This window comes from Fusarium solani, assembly GCF_023522795.1.
Source record: "Fusarium solani strain SB1 chromosome Unknown bctg00000003_1, whole genome shotgun sequence".
Taxonomy (NCBI): Eukaryota; Fungi; Ascomycota; class Sordariomycetes; order Hypocreales; family Nectriaceae; genus Fusarium; species Fusarium solani.
In genome coordinates, this window is record NW_027072154.1 from 4,436,907 (window position 1) to 4,456,642 (window position 19,736).

The window sequence follows — 19,736 nt, forward strand, 5'->3', positions numbered from 1 at the left end:
GTCGAGAGCTTTGGAGGGGCACAAATTGAACTTGAGAACGTGGGGCAGAAGGGAAGCAGCGGTGTGGCGGTGCGGATGTGGTGTGTGTGGCTGGTGGGAGCCATGCCCCACTTGCGCTGGTCGTCACATGACCCCCATGGCCCCGAGTTCGGTCTCACAAACTGATGGCAAGCCCCTGTAACTCGGCCAAAGCACAATAGCAAAGAGTCCCAATGACAATTCATCTAGAACCCAGTTTCAATGAGAGAGCAAAGATTGTATGGCAGCCGAATCCGGACATTGAGGTCAACACGATCGTCAAGAAACCGAGCCACCTCAACGTCGTTCAACGTCCAATGGAACCCCTCTGACCGACGGTACTGGCCACAGTTAGGGCAGCCATCCTGATTCACGAAAGAGATGAAACTAATCCCGGGTATGAGCAAACAAGACCAGCCCGTAGAGATCTATGAGGTCATCGTGCGTGTCCGCGCGGGCTGCTTAGAAAAGACGCCGAGTCACTTCATCTGTCCGAGGTGCACACCCTCCGAGTTGCTCCCTCAACAGAATTTTGCCACCGAGGTTCATGACCAAAACTGAGTACAAACTTGCGGCTCTGCTCTGCCCTATGAACGCCTCTTGACACACATGCCGAGGGCTCCACGTTACCTGCTCCCATCACATGGCACGCTGGTATGACGGAGTGGTGGACATGACATCGTATTGGGTCAGCAAATAGGGCTGAGAACTGAATCCATTCTGTCTGCTGGGGATGTGTCAGATCAGACCGAGGGAAGAATGTGAGACATCGGAGCTTCCAGTCTTGGGCTGTCCGAGCCATTCGGGGTTTACAACCAGCCTGGGTCCGAACGATACAAGCAGCCTTCTCGGCCTCAAGAACAAAGGAGCACTGCTACTTTGTCAAACATGGACCGTTACGAAGGAGTGCAATGGGAGGCAGCATCGACACTCCGCAACAAGCACAGCCAGAAGTTCATCAATGGCAGCCGTTGTTCACCATGTCCCTAACGAGGCTGTCCAATCGTCATAACTGGCCTGCCGAGCACTTGAACCGTCGGTGTGCTTAACATCCAGGTACTTTCCACCTCAAGACATTCCAAGGTAACCTGGGAGGGATCACGTGCAGGTTCTGTTCAACATCGTCCATGCCTTGGGAAGGACAGAGGTGGCTGCGCCATCCAGCCTCGACTTGTACAACGATTAAGAGCCTCATTTTCAATCGTTCGTTTACGGAGGAGAATGGTTGGGCCCGTGTACGCTTGTCTTGTAAACCAGCAGGTATAAAGAATCGCCAACCGGACCAGAGAAGGCCTCAAACACTCATAACTTGGCTTTGAACAAAACACCACTGCATTCAACTTGATACTCTTGCCTCCTCTATTACCAGATGGCCTTTCAACAAGAGCCTCAGCCCCCTATGGCGATATCTCGCTCAGTGTCGCCTGCGACTGCTGTCACAGAGCAACAGACACCGCCAGAACCAACCGACGCTTCTTCAACGGCCACAGCCAAGCATGAAAGCACTGAAGATGTCATCCCAACAGATGCCCACAATCCATCAGTCCCGGGCGACGAGGGCAAGTCTCAAGAACAAGCCGAGTCCCCGCCGGAGCTAGTTACCCCTCTTAAGAAGCACGTCCTATACTCCATCATCATCATCGCCATCACAGGCCTCTTCGCTCTCTCTGCCGCCTGCTGGCTGGTTGCGTTCATACAAACCAAGGTTGACGGGGGCTATATCAAAGCTGTCCGTATCGGCGGGAACGTCAGCTCGACGTGGGCGAAACTGATTGATGCTGCTGCTTCCATGCTGGTGGCTCCCGCGATACTGGCAATTGCCAACTGGCACATGTTCAAGCTCGCTCGTCTCTCTGCGGTCAACGAGCATGACAAACGAGACTCGAAAGCAAGCCTCAACGTTCTTGTGGAAGTTGCTGGCACAGACTGGGGATCGACCAGCCCCCTCAAGTTCTGGGCGTTTCTTCAATCACAAAAGCCTCGGATCATTTGCTTGGGCGTCATCTCCATCCTTTCAGCTTTGAGCTTCTCTCTTCTAAGCAACGTCACCGCGTACGAGGAAACCGGGAGCGTAAATACGACAACAACTCTCGAAGCCATGCAGGGGATGCAAGATTACTTCAAGCAACCTCTACGCCTGGAAATCAAGGACAGTGAGCGCTTGCAGATTCTCAGTGACCTTGAGAATCAGCTCCAACGCCTGCAAGCAACAGATCTGGAGCCAAGATCCGAAGGCTTCCTTGGCGTCAACATCTCGAGCCGAGCACGCCTAGAGATGCGCCCGACAATCGAACAGCTATTCAACGTACCTGCCTACAGGATACTGGCATCATGCAAACCATCCGGCCTCTCAGCAGTGTCAATTGGCTCTCCGGACAAGAACGATTCGCACGTCAGGTTCAATCTTGAGGAAGCTGCTTCATTCTCTGAGTCTGGGCCTACACAATTTCGAGCAGACTTTGGCATAGTTGAGGAACTTCTTGCAAGGCAGGGGATGGAAGCTGCAAGAACAAACGGTTCATCAGTCAGGTACCCCCTCATATCATTCAGCGGAACAGCGACCTGGATCGGAGGATTCAGTTATACTGGGAACGAGACAGTTGACTTGCTAGAAACGACTCGATACGGCAGCTTGGTCCCATTCGGAGCTAAAGGGGTCGTCCGCAGTCCCTCTTGCGCCGAAGAGAGCGAGTTTAGGAGCGAGGGCTACGGCTTGACTTTCTGGGGCGTAGTGTGCAGTCTCAACAGATGGTCTGGAACGGCAACGGTCACTCTCAATGGAACGACCTTGTCACTGACCCAATCCAGGCTAGATGGTGAGAAGCTTGAAGCCCAAGATGAAACACCCATACTCTTCCTAGGACAAAGATTCGATACGTTCGAGAGTGGTCGTGTAGGGAGATCGCCAGGCATTGGCGGCTACCTCTTACGAGCAGCTCGTAGGGCATACCAGGAGGCGGGCCGACCTGCCTGGGATATCGAAACACTCGTTGACGCATTCGTCTGGTATGAGGCGGCAGTGAGGGAAGTAATCCAAGGCGACAAGAGTGATGCCAAGATCGAGCGTCTCGTCTCGCAGGTCGAGGTTCTGGAGAAGAAGCCGGACACGTATACCATGACCTTTGTCCCATGGATGCTCCTCTTTGGCCTTGTCGCACTAGGCATCGCCTGCGCCTTAACAGTTGCTCTATCGCTCGACTCACTGGGAGTGCCGTCTTTCAGAAGCGGGAGGGTACTGGATGCGGTGAGGTTGACGGCCGACCTGGGCAGGACGCTGGGCAGGACTGCTTTCGAAGAGACTTACTGGATGAGCCGACAGGAGCTGAATGACTGCGCTGAAGGTGCCAAGTTTAAGTATGAACCCGACAGACGGCTGGACATGAACCGAGAATCGTATGTGATGGGGGTTCGTCTGCGACTGGTATCTGTCAGACAGGGTGGCGAAAGGTAGGTTTCGCATGGTGGCACACGGTTTGGTATCTTGTAATGATATGTATGACGGGGACGGATGTAGTATCACCAGGTTATCCTAATTCGTCGAGGTTATCATCCATGTTTCTCTGCCTGGCACGTGGGTAAAGAAATAAACAAGACGCCAGAGTGTCAATAGGGTTACCTAACTCCTCATAAGTATAATAATATGGTTAATAAAAATATCATAAAATAATATAATAATATACAAGATTTTTATCTATTTTTATTATATTTTATTAACTATCTTTAGGGGAGAATAATCTAATATGTCTATCCCTATGTCTTGTTTTTTCTTTAACCCAGGTGTCTGGCTTGCTTGAACAGACTGATGGACAAGATTAGACGCAGCTATATCTGACACGGGCAAGGAGAGAATGTGACGTGCTGTCATGGTTACACGGCAGGAACATTTGCCAGCTGGAACTGAGTTCAGCTACCTTATATTCCGCTGAATGCCTTGTCGCTCTCAGTGGCTGTGCTTCCTGCAGCTCTCGGTCATTCACACGAGGCTCCGAGACTTGGCGGAGGAGACGAGGCTCACTCACTCCCGTCGTAAATGCGAGCTAGTTGGCCTCTTCAATGATGGAAATATTGTTATTACTGTCTCAAAACTCTTCAGCTTCGTCGCGAAGAAGAAATGACATCGCAAGAGGTTGCGGGTTACGACATGCCAGTGTCACCTCTGTCCATCGACGAGCTGGCATCGCCACCTCCAACAGTAGCCAACGAGGCAAAGACACAAGCGACTGTCACGGATAGCTTGTTACCCAAAGATGCCGTGGGCGGAGAGGGAGAACAGGCTGAGATGTCAACCTATCGCCAGACCAGCAAAACCGTCCTCGCCGACATTGTGGTAGTAGCTATCATCGCCTCAGTCGCCATTTGTGTCTCTTTCGGCCTCATTTTCCACATCAAACTCAACACTCGCAAGGGGTTTACACAGTCTGAGCCCATCGGGGGCCGCTTCTCTTCCATCTGGGCCAAGCTCATCGACGCTGCCTGCTCCATCTTGATAGCCCCGGGACTACTCGCCCTGGCCAACTGGTACATCTTCAAACTAGTGCGCCTCTGTGCAATCAGCCAGGGAACGGTTGGGGACCGTTCCGTGAACCTCAAGGCCCTCTCGGAGCTCGCCGGCACAGATTGGGGGTCGTACAGTCCCCTCAAGCACTGGACCTTTGTGCGGACGCGCGATCCCCGACTCATCTGCCTCGCTACCGTGGCCCTCCCTTCTGCCTTGAGCTTTTCATTCCTGACGAATGCCACGGCGTACGAAGCTATCGGATTCAACATCGCCAACGTGACACAAAAAGTCGAGACGCTGTATGGGCCGAAGGATGATGCACCTTCAAAGGTGATCTCAGGCATCATCTATTCGGCTCAAGACATCGAACTCTCAGCACAGCTCACCAGGAGCCTGCACAATATCCCCCCGAGATTGGAACTACAAACACCAGTCATCAAGCCGTCCTCAATGTGTCGAGCCAGTCTCTGTCCAGGATCTCAAAGTCAGCGAAGAGACTCTTCAATGTGCCCGTATATCAGCTTGCAGCGTCCTGCAAGCCCGCCGACATACGAGATTTCCAGGTCCAGTTCGATTCCAGAGAGGAGAGCTATGCCGAGTTCCATATAAGGATCAAGATCGCGTCAAAGTTGGCCGATTTCAAAGGCAGGGGCAGGAACATGGCCCCTTCGATGAAGGGGCAGTCAGACATTGGAGTAGCGCGCCCTCTTGTAGCCTTCAAAGACGAAAAGATCTGGATCGGGTGGTTCTACTACACCGAAGAAAAAGACACCGCCACGTATCTCACCGACTACGGGCGATTGGACACCTACCGCTACTCCCCTGAGAAGGACGACCAAGTTTTGGACTGGACGATATGCGGAGTGACTTGCGAGCTAAGCATAACCATGGGCACGGCAACAGTCAACCGCAAGGATTGGTCCATCTCAGGGGTCCACCTTGATGAACAAACTCGCAGGTTCGAGGAGCGTCGTCCCCTGTTGTACAGCCTTCAAAACAAGTGGGAGATCGCGTCACCAGCTTTCTACAAAACGCCTGGTCTAGGCGGGCACCTTGCTGATGCTGTTTCCGTTTCGGGATCTGGCATCCAGATGTCAATTATCCACTTCATCGTCAAGGCCTTTGCGTGGCTCGAGGCCAAGATGAGAGATGTGGCGTACAACATGGCGGAGAGGGACAGCGGCAGGAACATGAACGTTGAAGTCATGGTTGAGGGGAACGGCGAGCAACTGTACACCATGACTTTTGTCCCCTGGATCCTGCTAACGGGCCTCTTGGCTCTTGGGACAGCGGGTCTGCTGGCCATCGGACTGACGCTCGATTTCCTGCGTACGCCGTCACTGCGCAGCGGAAGAATGCTGAGTCCGGTTCGATTGATGATGGAGGTGGGTGCTGTGCTGGATAAGGACGTCTTTGAGCGGGCCTTAGCATGGGACGGGGATGTGCTAGATGCTTGGGTTGAGACGGTGGAGCTTCAGTACGAACCCGCAGAAGCACACAGAGAAGCCAGCGTGACAGAGGATGGCGACTATGATTGCTGTATGAGACTGCGCCAAATTCCTCCATCTAGGGCCAGGGATTGAAGGGTCTCAATTGGATCCCAGTATGGCGTTCGGTTGTGCTCCATTTTGTAACTCTCCTGCCCAAATGCAATCGACTCGCCATATATCAATATCGTACAATATTCGTCGTGTTTCCTTCCGTATAATACAGTTCTCGGGGTCGAGCATTCGATTGTTCAGCGACTTGCGTATCCGTCTCGTCTCGAGTCGATCGTCCTAGAACCAGCCGCCGCCCTCCTTCCTCCGTTTATCAGTCTGTGTCAAACGTCAGCCGTCATCCAAGCTCGATATCACCGATCCCTCGACGTCAATTGACTTCAACGTACCCATGCTTGCTTGCAGTCGCGATACGCCCTGCCAAGTCGTCAGCTCATTGATCGCCCCAACCACGGTTCGACATACTGGAAGTACTCTCCACACATGGACTTATCCCCTCCGTTCCTGAACAAGCACCGATAACTCCTCTGCGCAGCCTCCTGGCACGGGTCGTAGTACTCGCTCTTCGATTTCCTATCCACGTTCAGCTGGTCGGCTCTCGTCGGGTAGCAGCGCGGCGATCGCTCACGTCTCAAACTTGCGGCGCTTATCGTCGCTCCAGGCATCCGATCCGACCTCGGTCGGTTTGGGAGCCTCGGCGGCCTCTTGTTTGGTGTCTTGCGGTGTTGAGGACATGGCGATGACGTTTTTTGGAGACGATGGAGCTGGGATGTTGCGGCTGCACGGCCGTCAGAGAGAATAGTGGGGGTGGATCGGTGGTGCCAATCTCTTCATGGCTGTGCTAATCCTGGCCATTGGCACGCATCTTACACCAAGACACCATGTGCTAAACCGTCGGGAGCATGATTCCAGCACTTTTGCATCTATTTTTAATGTCAACTTGTGTCTCACATATAACTAGCGCAATTTGGGTTTAATAGGCTAGATTTCAGTCCGTGTGAATAAATTGAGCCGTGAGTGGCACTCGACATTCGCCCATCCAAGTTCCCAGCGCCGTACAAGAATCGCCCACCAGGTATTGTTGGCCCGAACCATGTGAGTCCGTAAATTAGACATCAAGGAAGAGATATCCATATATAGGCTACACGTGTAGGTAAAACAGTATCTAGGTATTGAATCTTGGGCTCCTACCGAGACAGTTGACTGCCTGCAGCACGCATTCTTGCGAGACTCGGGGACTAACAAGCAGCCCCCGAAATAAAGTTATGGGCGGGGTAATGAGCCAGGTCGGTAGGGTCTAGAGTTTTGTCCAACTTCTGGTTTTAACGTCCTTCACAGTCCGACCCGGGTGAAAGACATTTATTGTCAGTCAGGTGGGGAGTTTGGCTGTGGCGGCACATCTGTTAAACCACAAGTATCCCAAGGGGGCTCATGGACAACAGAAATCTCCGGTAGGACAAAAGGGTAAAGGTCCCCTTGAGTTTTATTTTCAGCATGAGGACAACTTAATGCCCAAAGCCCCTCCTCCATTTCCCTGGAGGAAAGCCCGCCATCACTTGACACATCCGGGAGTCGAGAATCTGGCCCTTACCTCTACACTCTTCTCGTGTGGTTCAAAACTGTCAGTACACAAATAAGAGGCTCAAAATTCTCAGCTGAGATTGATCTAGTAGAAGCAGTCCAGTTGCGTCTTCGAGAGTGTTGAATGGTGTTGTGTCCGAGTGCCTGCCCGGGGGTAGCCAAGGAAAGGGAGCAATGGATAGAATAAGCAACCATAGATCAAAGAAAAGCCAAGATCAAGGCATCTAAGGGCGAAAAGTAGGCGCCTTTTAGTCCTAGGAGGTCTTAGGGGAAGTGAATAGACAGGAATCGCCGAGACGGGCCGTCAGTGACACTGGGGTCAGCAGTACCTATGGGCTATTCGACATGGAGCGGTACTTTAGATTTGGTCTAGGTAGTGAACAACGGCTACCGCCGTTCTGGAATAACTGCTGTCTTCTGGGCTGTAGCAGCGTGGATATCGACTGGCATGGATGTGAAAGCTCCTTGTTCGTCGGCCTCCTGATCCAGGCAGCGACAAGTCTAGCAGAGAGGCCATCTCCTCAAGACCATGTACAGAGACATTTCTTCTTAGGCAGATCTCACCAAGCATTTCTATGCTTTGCTTCTTTCGTCAACCCTCGACGTAAGTGCTTAGCGCCTCGGGCCTCCTGTCACTATGGCCTTGTCAATCAAGGAGAGGAGGCCAGTGCCGTTTTACAGCCATTAGAAGATACGTCGTTCGATCGATGAGAAACACTAACGGAATCGGTTTCCAAATGTCATCTCAATCTACTCATATCGAAGCAAGCAATCGTAACGGCAGCCGGGGAAAACAGTGAGTCTCCTCTTGGTACTTGCCTCGGAGCGTGTGGAGTGTAGTCACTTGATGCTGACCAAGCTTTCTCGTCGCCGATCTCGCAAAGATGGGCAACTTTCCTTGGATGATGCTTTCCAATAGCCTGTCGTTTCGCAGAGATGGGATCCATCACACGTAGGGCGAGATAACTGTTTCAGGCGTGTGGTACGGTCCACAAAGCGACGCCCACGTCTAGACACGAGTTAGAAAGGTGCAACGATATCATCCTCCAGGTATCTCCTATTGTGTTTCTGGTCAATCAACTCGCCGTGAGGGAAATGAAGAATCAAGTACAGACCACGGGCATAGAGCCCAAGACTGCGATGGAGAACGAGACCCCAATGAACCTTGAAAGCCCGCACACAGCGTGTCCCATCAGCGCCCCGTGGCAAGGATTTTGTGTAATGCTTGAATGGGACTCCTCCGGAGACGTCGCCATCCTCAGGGTTCGTCGGTTCCTCGCAAACAGGTCAGCACGCGACCAGGTTAGGCGCAGACAAACGACAATGAAGTGTGCAAGCACATGCGAGATCGTCGCAAGGCGCTTCAGGTCAAACTCAGCCCTTTGTTGCCGTTTTTCTTTTGTCGACTCGCGGCGGCAATCAATTCCCAGTGAAACATGTCCCTGAAGGCAGCACGCATACGCGTTGATGGTGGGCGAAGGTGACAGACCTGCATCTGATGGGCTGCCCCGACAACGCGATCACGATACGGAAGCTTCCCGCCTTTTCTTTAGGTATGCAGAACATTTCAAATACGATGAGCGACACAGGCAAGCATGGAGAACAAACGAACTGTGAGAGAAGGGACGTATCCCATGTGATGTGATTGATGATGACCTTGTAGGTATTCAACTCCAGATAGTACCCAGCCATGATGCCTCATTTCAAAGACCCAGACAAACAATTTCCAACCCATGTACAAGTATCCATAAACCAAATCATTTCCCAGTTTCAAATCCTTCACAAATTATACAAAGACCAAATTTCATCTTCCTCGCCCCAAGTCTTGAAGTGCAGCTAGCCCGCGATCGGTGGTGTGTGTTTGTTTGTGTTTGTGTGTGTTCGATCGGTGTTTTCGCAATCGGGTGTGTGTCGATCGGTCGTGTGTTTTCGGTCGATCGGTAGGTAGGTAGGTAGGCAGGCAGGTAGGAGGAGCTGTCACTGTGATTGTTTGTGGGTTCTCAGGCTGGTCAGCAATTGGCATCAAGGTCAGAAAAGAGAAAACTCACTCTCTTGGGGCAGGGAATCAGCTGGTTTGCCATCGCCCACCTGAGACTGCTGCAGCTGCTGCATGTGTCTACCGAAGCCATGACGAAAGAACTGCTTTGAGGAGGTTCTGCATGTAGTGAGGCCTTACCACGCTATATGCCAGCGAAATCGCACACGCAGTTTAGACCAGCTGGGACAGGGAACGAATTACCGCCTCCATGTTACTGGCCAAAAAGCAGCTCCCTCGCCAAGGCTTCTGTCGACACAATTAGCAGGCAGGCAGGTCAGGCGGACTTTCTGTGATGGCAAACAGGTGGTGGTTGTTTTTTCGGATGATGCGACAAAGGCATCGCCCACCAGAGGACGACTGCAGGCTTGTGTCGGTAGAAGCGATCGGAGAGCTGCATAGGGAGGTTCCGCATGGTGATAGGCCTTACCACGCTATATAGAGGCCGATCGCACACGCAGTTTAGGCCAGCCAAGATAGGGAACGATTTTACCGCCATCCATGCTTACTGACCCAAGCAGCTCCCCGGGCTTCTATCGACACAATTAGCATGCAGGTCAACTGGTGGACTCACAATGATGGCAGGCGTGTGGAAAACGTGAGGAGGACGTGTGGAGGACGTGTGGAGGATGTGTGTTGTTGTTTGTTGTTGTTTTTTTGGAAGAAGCGACAAGTGTTGCGAGGCTAGAAAATGTCAGCGTGACAAAAAGAGCAGTCAAGGCGCGTTCATACTTGAATGGGAGCCTGCCATCAAATGGAAGCGTCAAGTGATTGGAGACATGTTGAGCGTAGTGCGATCAAAAGTCGGGTCCTGGAAAAGAGGTCAAAAGGTAAGTTCGCGATGAGTCAGACCTGTGCAAGAGTGAGAGCTTACGGGTTTGTTTCTTTGAAGTGATCATCTCTGCCTCGACAGAAGCGCAGAAGATGAGAGGCGCGTCATGTTGTAGTGGTGGTAGAAGTGGTGGAGGTGGAGGCGAAGCTGGTGGAGGCAGAGAGTGGGAGTTGTCTTGGGAGGAAGGCAGGTGCAGATGCCTTTGTTGTTTGAAGAAGAAAAGAGATCATCGAGTAGATGGTTGTTTGTTTGTTTGTTTCAAGAGAAGAAGAGAAGAAGAGCTTGTTGAAGAGCCAGGATGTTGAGGCTGCTGGATGATGATGAGGGGAAGAAGAGGAGGAGGAGGGGAAGAGAGGAGGGGATTAAATAGGTGTGAGTGGGTCCTGGCTGATCTGACAGCTGATCTGCAGGAACCACTGGCCCATGCGCGCGCCCGCCCGAATTAAAAAAAATCGGGCGCAGGGGTGCCGGCATTTTTTTGGGTGGGGCGCGCATTTTTTTGGACGCGTTTTTGGAGGACGCGTATTTTTTGTGCGCGCCCTACCCATTTTTGGAAAATCAGGCGAGCGCATTCTTTTCCGCGGGCGATTGCCGACGCAGGGGACTCCCGGTCGCGCGCCCGCCGTCGCACGCCTCGTAGATCTGGCTGATCTGCCCGATCTCACTACCCGTCCATCGATGGGGGTTGCCTCGCCCACGTCGCAGGTCAAAGGTGAACAGGGCATCACAGATGGCAGTTAGAATTGTAAGAGCTGGCAAGGACGCATGGTAGCTTTAATTAAGTAGCGTGAAGCAAACAGCACTGGAATTACATTTATTTCTACTTGCATTGCCTTTGTGACCTCGCATTCAATGCCTCGCAGTCCTGCTTGACCGTTGGCGAAAAGAGACTGCCGCTCCCGCGGCTGGCCGTTCAACGCTCCCGCGCCAAGATGCGGTGGGGTTGCCGAGCGATTTTCAGCGGCCACGCGCCACGCGCCCAACAAGGTCGCGTCGTCCACGGTTGCCGAGAAGCAGCAACGCGCGCGAGTCGCCGGGGCGGCCACGAAATTGGTGAAGCGTTCTGCAGCGCAAATCCGCTGAGAGGCCAAAGGCCTCGGGAAGAAATTCACAAGGCAAGGCTTGACATAACTCAGATAACTGGCCTTCGCGGCTGCTGTAGAAACCCTTTGGGGATTGTATTTATAACGTGAACTAGGGTTCGGCCGTTGTGAGACAGCCGGGGTGTGCCAGGTTAGTTCCCGCGTCTCCAGGGTCCATCGTGATCCCCGAAGTCTCACGCCTTGTGGAGTGGTACCGAACCTTGTCTGGGATCATGTAAGACAATTGGACAACGTGCAACGTAGACTTTGATGTTAAATATGATGCTCTACTTTTTGATTTGATCTCTTCTCCCTTGTGTTGAACAGTCAGATGCGAGACGATTGGGGATCCAGTTTCGCTGGGCTCTTTCTCTCCCAGTGATGGCTACACGTACTAATCTCAGCGTCCTCTTGCCCTTTTGCAGCCAAATTTTGTCAAATCTTTCATCTTTTCCATTCATCACAACAGGCCAAGCATTCCATTTATCAATTGAGGCCGTAATCTCGCCACAGCTTCCTCAAACCGTCCGGACATTTCCGACTCTAGGGTATAGGGCATTGCACCGTGGCGGACGCTCCTGCACAAGGCACGTGATTGTCACGCTGCCGAGGAAAACCGTCAACGGAGAAGGACAGACTGCCAGCCAATAGGTATCAAGTAGTATGGGAAGAGAAGAGCTGGCCTTCATGGAACACAAGAGATTTTATCTGCGCCGTGAATTTATTTAGGTGTTCTTCGCTCAGTTGGAAAGAATATCAATTTGAAATGCAGAAAAGAATATTAAGTATTAAACCAATCTCGACTTCAAAGTACGCCCCCCTGGCCCAGAAAATAAAAGAAAGCAGGCAAGGGAGTGACAAGCTCGTAAACCCTCCACCTATTACCCCAAGCCTTAACCCTGGAACAAATATTAAATAATGGTTTGGCACTGTCCACTATTGCACCGACATGTGACGCCGGGAATGAGACAGCTGCAGTCCTGGTCAACGGCGCACTGCGGTGCCGGTGGGCTTCCTCCGAAACCGCAAACGCCATTGACACAGACACATAAGCCTGGAAGAATGCAAACATCGAGTTGTGCGACACACGACGCAGCTCCCGTGCAACTAACCTGATCAACACATACTCTTTGCTCACATAGTGCGCCAGCGCTGCATTGTGCGTTCGTTTCGCAAGTCCGGACGTTGGGGTCCGGTGTACAGAGCGCGTCAACACAAATACACAGCCCAAGGACGCAAAGAGGATTGACTGAAAGAACGCAGTCATTTGCGTCAACACACGGACCGTTCCCTCCCGGTGTAGGAGTGCTGCAGGCCCCATTGTTGCAGGTTTCCCCACTGTTGCAGTCAGAATCGACGTTACATGACTGCTGCGCTGGAGGATCGACGCAAATGCTTGACTCGCAGATCTGACCTCCCGAGCAGTCAGCATCGACACTGCACTGCTGTCCTGGCGTGGGAACACCGCAGACCCCATTGACGCAGGTTTCCCCTTGGCCGGTACAATCAGAATCAACAGCACATGATGGAGGATCGACACATGTATTCGATTCGCAGATCTGGCCCCCTGAGCAATCGGCATCAACGCTGCATTGCGGCCCGGTGGAAACAGTGCAAGCCCCGTTGACGCATGTTTCCCCTGGGTTAGTGCAGTCAGAATCCACGCTGCATTGTGGCCCAGTGGAAACGGTGCAGACCCCGTTGACGCAGGTTTCCCCTGGGTTGGTGCAGTCGGAATCAACAGCGCATGATGGAGGATCGACACATGTATTCGATTCGCAGATCTGGCCTCCTGAGCAATCGGCATCAACACTGCACTGTGGCCCAGTGGAAACGGTGCAGACTCCATTGACACATGTTTCCCCTTGGCCGGTACAGTCAGAATCGATGTTGCATGATTGTGCTGGAGGATCGACGCATGTACCCGATTCGCAAATCTGACCTCCTGAGCAATCGGCATCGACGCTGCATTGTGGCCCAGTGGAAACAGTACATTCCCCATTAACGCAGGTTTCTCCTTGGCCGGTACAATCAGAATCAACAGCGCACGATGGAGGATCGACACATGTATTCGACTCGCAGATCTGACCTCCAGGGCAATCCGAATCAACAGTACATGACTGTTGTGCAGGGGGGTCGACGCATAGAAGTGATTCGCAAATCTGACCTCCCGAGCAATCAGCATTTGTAGTGCATGCTTGTTGTGCCGGAGGGTCGACGCAAATATTTGATTCGCAGATTTGTCCTCCCGTGCAGTCGGCGTTTGTCGTGCATGACTGCTGTGCTGGAGGATCAACGCACACATTCGAGTCACATATCTGACCTCCGGAGCAGTCAGCATTTGTAGTGCATGACTGTTGCGCAGGCGGGTCAACACATAAATTCGACTCGCATATCTGACCTCCAGAGCAATCAGCATTTGTCGTGCATGCTTGCTGTGCTGGAGGGTCGACGCATATGCTTGACTCGCAGACCTGGCCTCCTGTGCAATCAGAATCTGCAGTACATGCCGTGGGCTGAGCCGCCTCCTGGCATAATAGATTAATACAGATACAGAGGCCCTGAGCACAAGCTGGATTGACATCCAATAAGCAGTCAGAGTCTGTACTGCATGGAGATTGCGATGGCGGATCAACGCAGACGTTTGAGTCGCAGATCTGGCCCCCCGTGCAGTCCCCATTTGTCGTGCATGCTTGTTGTGCTGGAGGATCAACGCAAACACTTGATTCGCAGATCTGGCCTCCCGTACAATCGGAATCTGTTGTGCATGATGCGGGCTGGGTCGCCTCTTGACACAAAAGATTGACGCAAATGCAGAGTCCCAGAGTACAAGCCTGAACCTCAGTGTTCAGCAGACAGTCGGCATCTGTAGTGCATGGAGATTGCGATGGCGGATCAGTGCAGATGTTCGAGTCACAAATCTGGCCCCCTGTGCAATCGGAATCTGCCGTGCAAGCTTGTTGTGCTGGCGGATCAACGCATATGTTGGATTCGCAGACCTGACCTCCCGAGCAGTCAGAATCCGCCGTGCATGCCGTGGGCTGGGTCGTCGCCTCCTGGCATAAAAGATTGACGCAGATGCACAGTCCCAAAACACAAGCCTGAACATCAGTGTTCAGTAGACAGTCAGAGTCTGTGGAGCATGGGAACTGTGATGCCGGATCTGTAGGTTCAACCACATCCGAGGTTGCAGTTGTGACCTGAGTGATAAAACTCGTAGGGATGAGGGTATCTTCAGTAATGGTATCAGGCCCGACTGTCCCAAGAGTAGACGTTGTTGCACCAGGTTCACCGTCTTCAGTGTTGCCAGGGTCTGTCGTCCGGACACATACCGCATTGATACAGCCGCACACGTTCAATCCCCCAACAACACAAAGCGAGATATCGACAAGACAATCACTGTCCACGGAACAAGGTGTCAGAGAAGTGGTGTCAGTAGGGGATACTGCCGAAGATGTGGTGTCAACACCTCCTGGGGCAGGTCCAGTTCCAGCGTTGGTTGTCTCAGCAGTCGGTTCGGGAGCCCCGGGGTCTGGCTGGCATAGTAAATCCAAGCAGATACAGATCGAAAGTGCACAAAGCCCTCCAGTTACCCCAAAGCAATCAGCATCCACGCTGCAGGGGACGAGGTCGTTTGTCTCTACAGGGAGGTCGCTTGTTGTAGATGCCTGGCTGTCACCCGATCCAGTTCCACTTGCAACGGTGTTGGTAGATTGGCCTTGAGATTGCCCTGTTCCGCCTCCACCAGAGGTCGCTCCAGTTTGACCTGCGGTGGTCCCAGGAATAGAAGCCAAGCTTGTGACTTGCTGACAAGTTGACTGAATGCACACACAGCGCCCAGGGGGGCATGCACTGGAGGCTAAGCAATCGGAGTCTGTCACGCAACGGACTTGCACGGTACCGTCGTCTGTGGTAGTGGGACTTGGCTGGGTATCGGTCGCGGTGCCATCAGGGTTGCCGGTACTTGCTTGAGAGTTGCCGGCATTTGTTTGAGAGTTGCCGGCATTTGTTTGAGAGTTGCCCGTGCCAGTTCCAGTTTGTCCAGCTGAAGCCGCTGTCGAGTCAGTGTTGGTTGCGCCCGTACCCGCAGACCCGGTGCCACCTTGTGTCGCCACCGTCGAAGGATTCGTGCCGGAGGTGTTACCGATTGACGGGTTGGCTGATGGATTACCAGCTGTTGACTGACCAGGTCCTACCGAACCAGAGTCTTCAGTTGAGGACGCCGCCACAGGTCCCACGAGGACGCAGAGGCTATCCAAGCAAAGCTCATCATCCAAGCATTCAATATCCTCAGAACACCCTTGTGGTCGGATATTAGAGCAAACACCGTTTTCACAGATCCCGGTGAATCCTTCTACCGAGCAATCTTCATCCGTGATACATCTGACTCCGATGACGCATGTGGAATCGCGGCAGATCTCCTCCTCCAAGCAATCAGAGTTGATGGAGCAGGGAGTACCGCTACCAGGAACGCAGCGCCCTTGGAGGCAAGTATCTTCTGAGCCTTGACAGTCTGTATCGATCTCGCAGCTCTCGAATCCTTCAACGTTGCCTCTCACCCCAGATGTCGTGGCCGCCGCCGCCGGGTTGGTAGTCCGAGATGGATTGTTTTGTTGCGATGTTGCTTGAGTGCGTGTAGCGGACGCCACGGCTGTGCCTCTGGTCAATGAACCCTGGCCGGTTGCTGCTCCAGTCGTTCCGAGTCCATTGCCATTCGAAGAACCTGCACTCGGGTCTTCTGGGAAGCAGAGGTTACTGAGGCACTTCTCATTTGCTGCACAGTCGGAATCATCGATGCATGGCGTCAATAGGGGACTTTCGCAACGGTTGTTCCTGCAAACACCTCCGAAACAGTCCGAATCGGTGGTACAAGCGATGACTGGTGGTATTGAAGTTGGAGAGGCTGTCACTTGGCCGCTTGCCGACAAGTTGTTGGTCTGTCCCGAAGATTGGGAAGTTCTTGAACCCCCAGAAGGGTTCCCGTTTCCGGAACCTGTATTACCACCTGAGTTGGCAGTGGTTGGGCCATTGGAACCGTTGTCCCCGTCGTCACCGTCGTCACCGTCGTCAGTTCCAGGGCCCAACGACCTCACACACACTTGATCCTGACATCTCTCTCCGTTTCCGCAGACAGACGATCCGCAGAGAGCGCTTCCTGGGAGGCAGCCCTGATTGTCGACACATATCTGGCCGCTCTGGCATGACGTTCCGGCACAGTTGGTAGGGTCTGCCAAACGGCGGCAGCTTCCATCATAGCAGATTTCATCTGTGCCGCACATGACTCCCTCGCATCCACCCTGCACCTGAACGGGGCGGCAGTTGCCATCCACGCAACTTTGAGACAAGCATTCGGAATCGTCAGAGCAGGGAAGATTTGCTCCTCCCCCGTTGTTTGATCCATTCCCTGAGCCGTTGCCGCCGGAGTTTGATCCGCCTCCAGAGCTTCCGTTGGAGCTTCCGTTGGAACCGCCATTCGAACCGCCATTCGAACCGCCATTCGAACCGCCATTCGAACCGCCATTCGACCCTCCGCTGGAGCTGCCATTTGAGTTCCCGCCAGAGCCGCCTGAGCCTCCACTGGAACCACCGTTGGAACTGCCATTCGAGCCTCCATTCGAGCCTCCGCCCGAGCTGCCATTTGAGTTCCCGCCTGACCCGCCGTTGGAGCCGCCGTTGGAGCCGCCGTTGGAGCCACTCCCTGGGCTGCCATTCGAACCACCGCTTGAGCCGCTGCCGTCCGGGTTCTCCGCTCCTCCTGAACCGCTGCCTCCAGACTCGGATCCGGTTCCTGGTGATGATGAGCCTCCGGATCCGTTGCCTGATGAACTGTTGCCTGAGGATGAATCTTCTCCAGAGTCATCACCCGAAGAGCCGCTGCCCTGAACTCTCCCGCTCTGGTCCGAACCGTCATCTCCTGATCCATTTCCAGAAGAGCCATTTCCAGAAGAGTCATTTCCAGAAGAGCCATTTCCAGAAGAGCCATTTCCAGAAGAGCCATTTCCAGAAGAGCCATTTCCAGAAGAGCCATTTCCAGCAGAGCCCCCATCAGATGAGCCATCATCAGAAGAACCGGTGCCCTGAACTCTCCCACTCTGGTCCGAACCGTCATCTCCTGATCCATTTCCAGAAGAGCCATTTCCAGAAGAGTCATTTCCAGAAGAGCCATTTCCAGAAGAGCCATTTCCAGAAGAGCCATTTCCAGCAGAGCCCCCATCAGATGAGCCATCATCAGAAGAACCGGTGCCCTGAACTCTCCCACTCTGATCAGGAGACGAATTACCACCTCCCGAATTAGATCCGGAAGAGCCATCACCTGGAGAGCCGTCACCGGAGGAGTCATCGCCAGAAGAGCCGGCGCCTGGAGCTCCTCCACTCTGATCCGGAGCAACGCCATCTCCTGAACCAGACCCAGACCCAGACCCAGATCCTGAGCCAGATCCAGAAGAGCCGTCTCCCCCGTCGTCAGAGCCTCCACTCCCGTCAGAGTTGCTTCCTGAGCCACTCCCTCCAGAAGAGGCACCCCCCGATCCTCCATTATTGGCAGACTGGCCGTTGTTGCCCCCAGACCCAGTTCCTTGAGAGCCAGATCCGTTCGAGCCGGGCCCTCCCTGGCCAGATTGGTTCCCATTGTCGGAGGCTCCGTCAGGCAAGCCATTTCCATCATTGCCGCCACTGCCGCCAGAGGAGTTGCCCCCATCAGCATTTCCGTCTCCGTCTGAGGAGTTGTTGGCTCCATCAGAGCCGCTGCCGTCTGAGCCAGACCCTCCCGGGCCGTTTTGGCTGTTGCCACCAGAACCATCTCCAGACGAACCAGATTGACTACCAGAATTGTTACCTGAGCCAGTCGAGCCGGCGCCCTGGGATCCTGGGCCAGATTGCTCTCCCGAGGCATCACCTGAAGCACCACCACCTGGACCTGATTGACCTCCCTGGTCACTCTGACCCCCAGTGGCATCTCCATCGCCGCCTTGGCCACCGTTGCTGGAAGCGCCTTGACCGTCCCCAGGTTGTCCAGATCCGGATCCATCATTGTCTGTTCCCTGAGCTGAGGAGCTGCCACCTTGACCTCCAGACTGGCTCCCACCAGAGCCATCGTTGTCTCCTGCACCTTGGCTGGAGTCGGACGAGCCGCTGCCACTGGACTGGCCTCCAGATTGCTGATTGCCCGAGTCATCATCATCATTGCCCTGACCAGATGATCCGCTACCATCTCCTTGACCTCCGGCCTGGCCTTGACCCGATGAGCCGCTGCCGTCTTGCTCACCCGCACCCCCTTGCCCTTGTTGTCCAGCTCCCCCCTGCCCAGGAAGGCGGCCACCAGGGCCTCCAAGACCAACAGCACCACTGCTGCCACAGCCAATCGTCGGGACATCCCACGGGTGTGTCAAGTTGCCGATACAACGTCCAGATACGCACACTTGACTGATATTGCATGGCTTTCCGTCGCTGCCACACTGTGAGAGGTCGGCGGAGATGTGGATAGGCAGACACTTGTTCTTCCAGCAAAAGTTACCAGGCTCACAACGCTTCTTGGAGGATCCGCAGGTCTTGTTCTGTGCCGCTTCAGAGGTAAAGTTCAGAGACTTGCAGCTTCCCGAGACGCAGAGCTGTCCAGAAGTACAGTTCTTCTTGCCAAGTCCCTCGCCGCAGTTGAAGGGGTCAGTTCCGATGAACACTTGGCGGCACCAACCCTGTTGACATGACGAGCCAATTGGGCACTGGATACTCTGGTTGCAAGCTTGCACATTTGTTCCCAGAACGAATGGTTGGCAGCTGCCGTCGAGACACCAGTTTCCAGGGTCGCAGGTCTTGTTCAGGGGTCCGCATGAAGCCGGGTCTGATCCAATATCAATCTTCTGACATCTGCCATTGACACAGAGCGATCCCGGACGGCAAGGCTTTTGACCATTTCCGCAGTGACGAGAATCAGCGAGAATCTGGATCGGATCGCATTTGCCTTTATTACACCACTGACCAGGCAGACAAAACTGGGAGCTGGTGGAATTGCCGCAGTTCTTGTGGTCCACGTAGTTCGATCCAAGATCGAGGGGTAACATTGCCCGGCAACACAAATCTCTCCGGGTTCACATGAATTATCCGACTTTCCACACTCCCTTGGATCGAGCCCAATGGTCACATTGGTGCAGCTTCCCCAGGTGCAGACATCAGGGAGGGGACATCCACCGCCATA

General features: G+C 53.6%; 3 protein-coding genes across 3 annotated transcripts; 1 reads left to right on the forward strand and 2 right to left on the reverse strand.

Moving 5' to 3' along the window:
- Positions 1–1,387: 1,387 nt before the first annotated feature.
- Positions 1,388–6,099, forward strand: MRS44_007004 (uncharacterized protein; the record flags this gene model as incomplete). Its single annotated transcript, XM_065621954.1, has 3 exons — positions 1,388–3,424; positions 4,112–4,815; positions 4,878–6,099. 3 exons carry the CDS (start codon positions 1,388–1,390, stop codon positions 6,097–6,099), a joined length of 3,963 nt encoding a protein of 1,320 aa, XP_065478026.1.
- Positions 6,100–6,294: 195 nt separating this feature from the next.
- Positions 6,295–6,750, reverse strand: MRS44_007005 (uncharacterized protein; the record flags this gene model as incomplete). The annotated part of the gene is made up of 4 exons (XM_046280465.1): positions 6,295–6,333; positions 6,405–6,432; positions 6,481–6,588; positions 6,644–6,750. 4 exons carry the CDS (start codon positions 6,748–6,750, stop codon positions 6,295–6,297), a joined length of 282 nt encoding a protein of 93 aa, XP_046139354.1.
- A 5,706-nt stretch (positions 6,751–12,456) lies between these two features.
- Positions 12,457–19,602, reverse strand: MRS44_007006 (uncharacterized protein; the record flags this gene model as incomplete). The annotated part of the gene is made up of 1 exon (XM_065621955.1): positions 12,457–19,602. The coding sequence occupies one exon, from the start codon at positions 19,600–19,602 to the stop codon at positions 12,457–12,459; it is 7,146 nt and encodes a 2,381-aa protein (XP_065478027.1).
- Between the last annotated feature and the right edge of the window lie 134 nt (positions 19,603–19,736).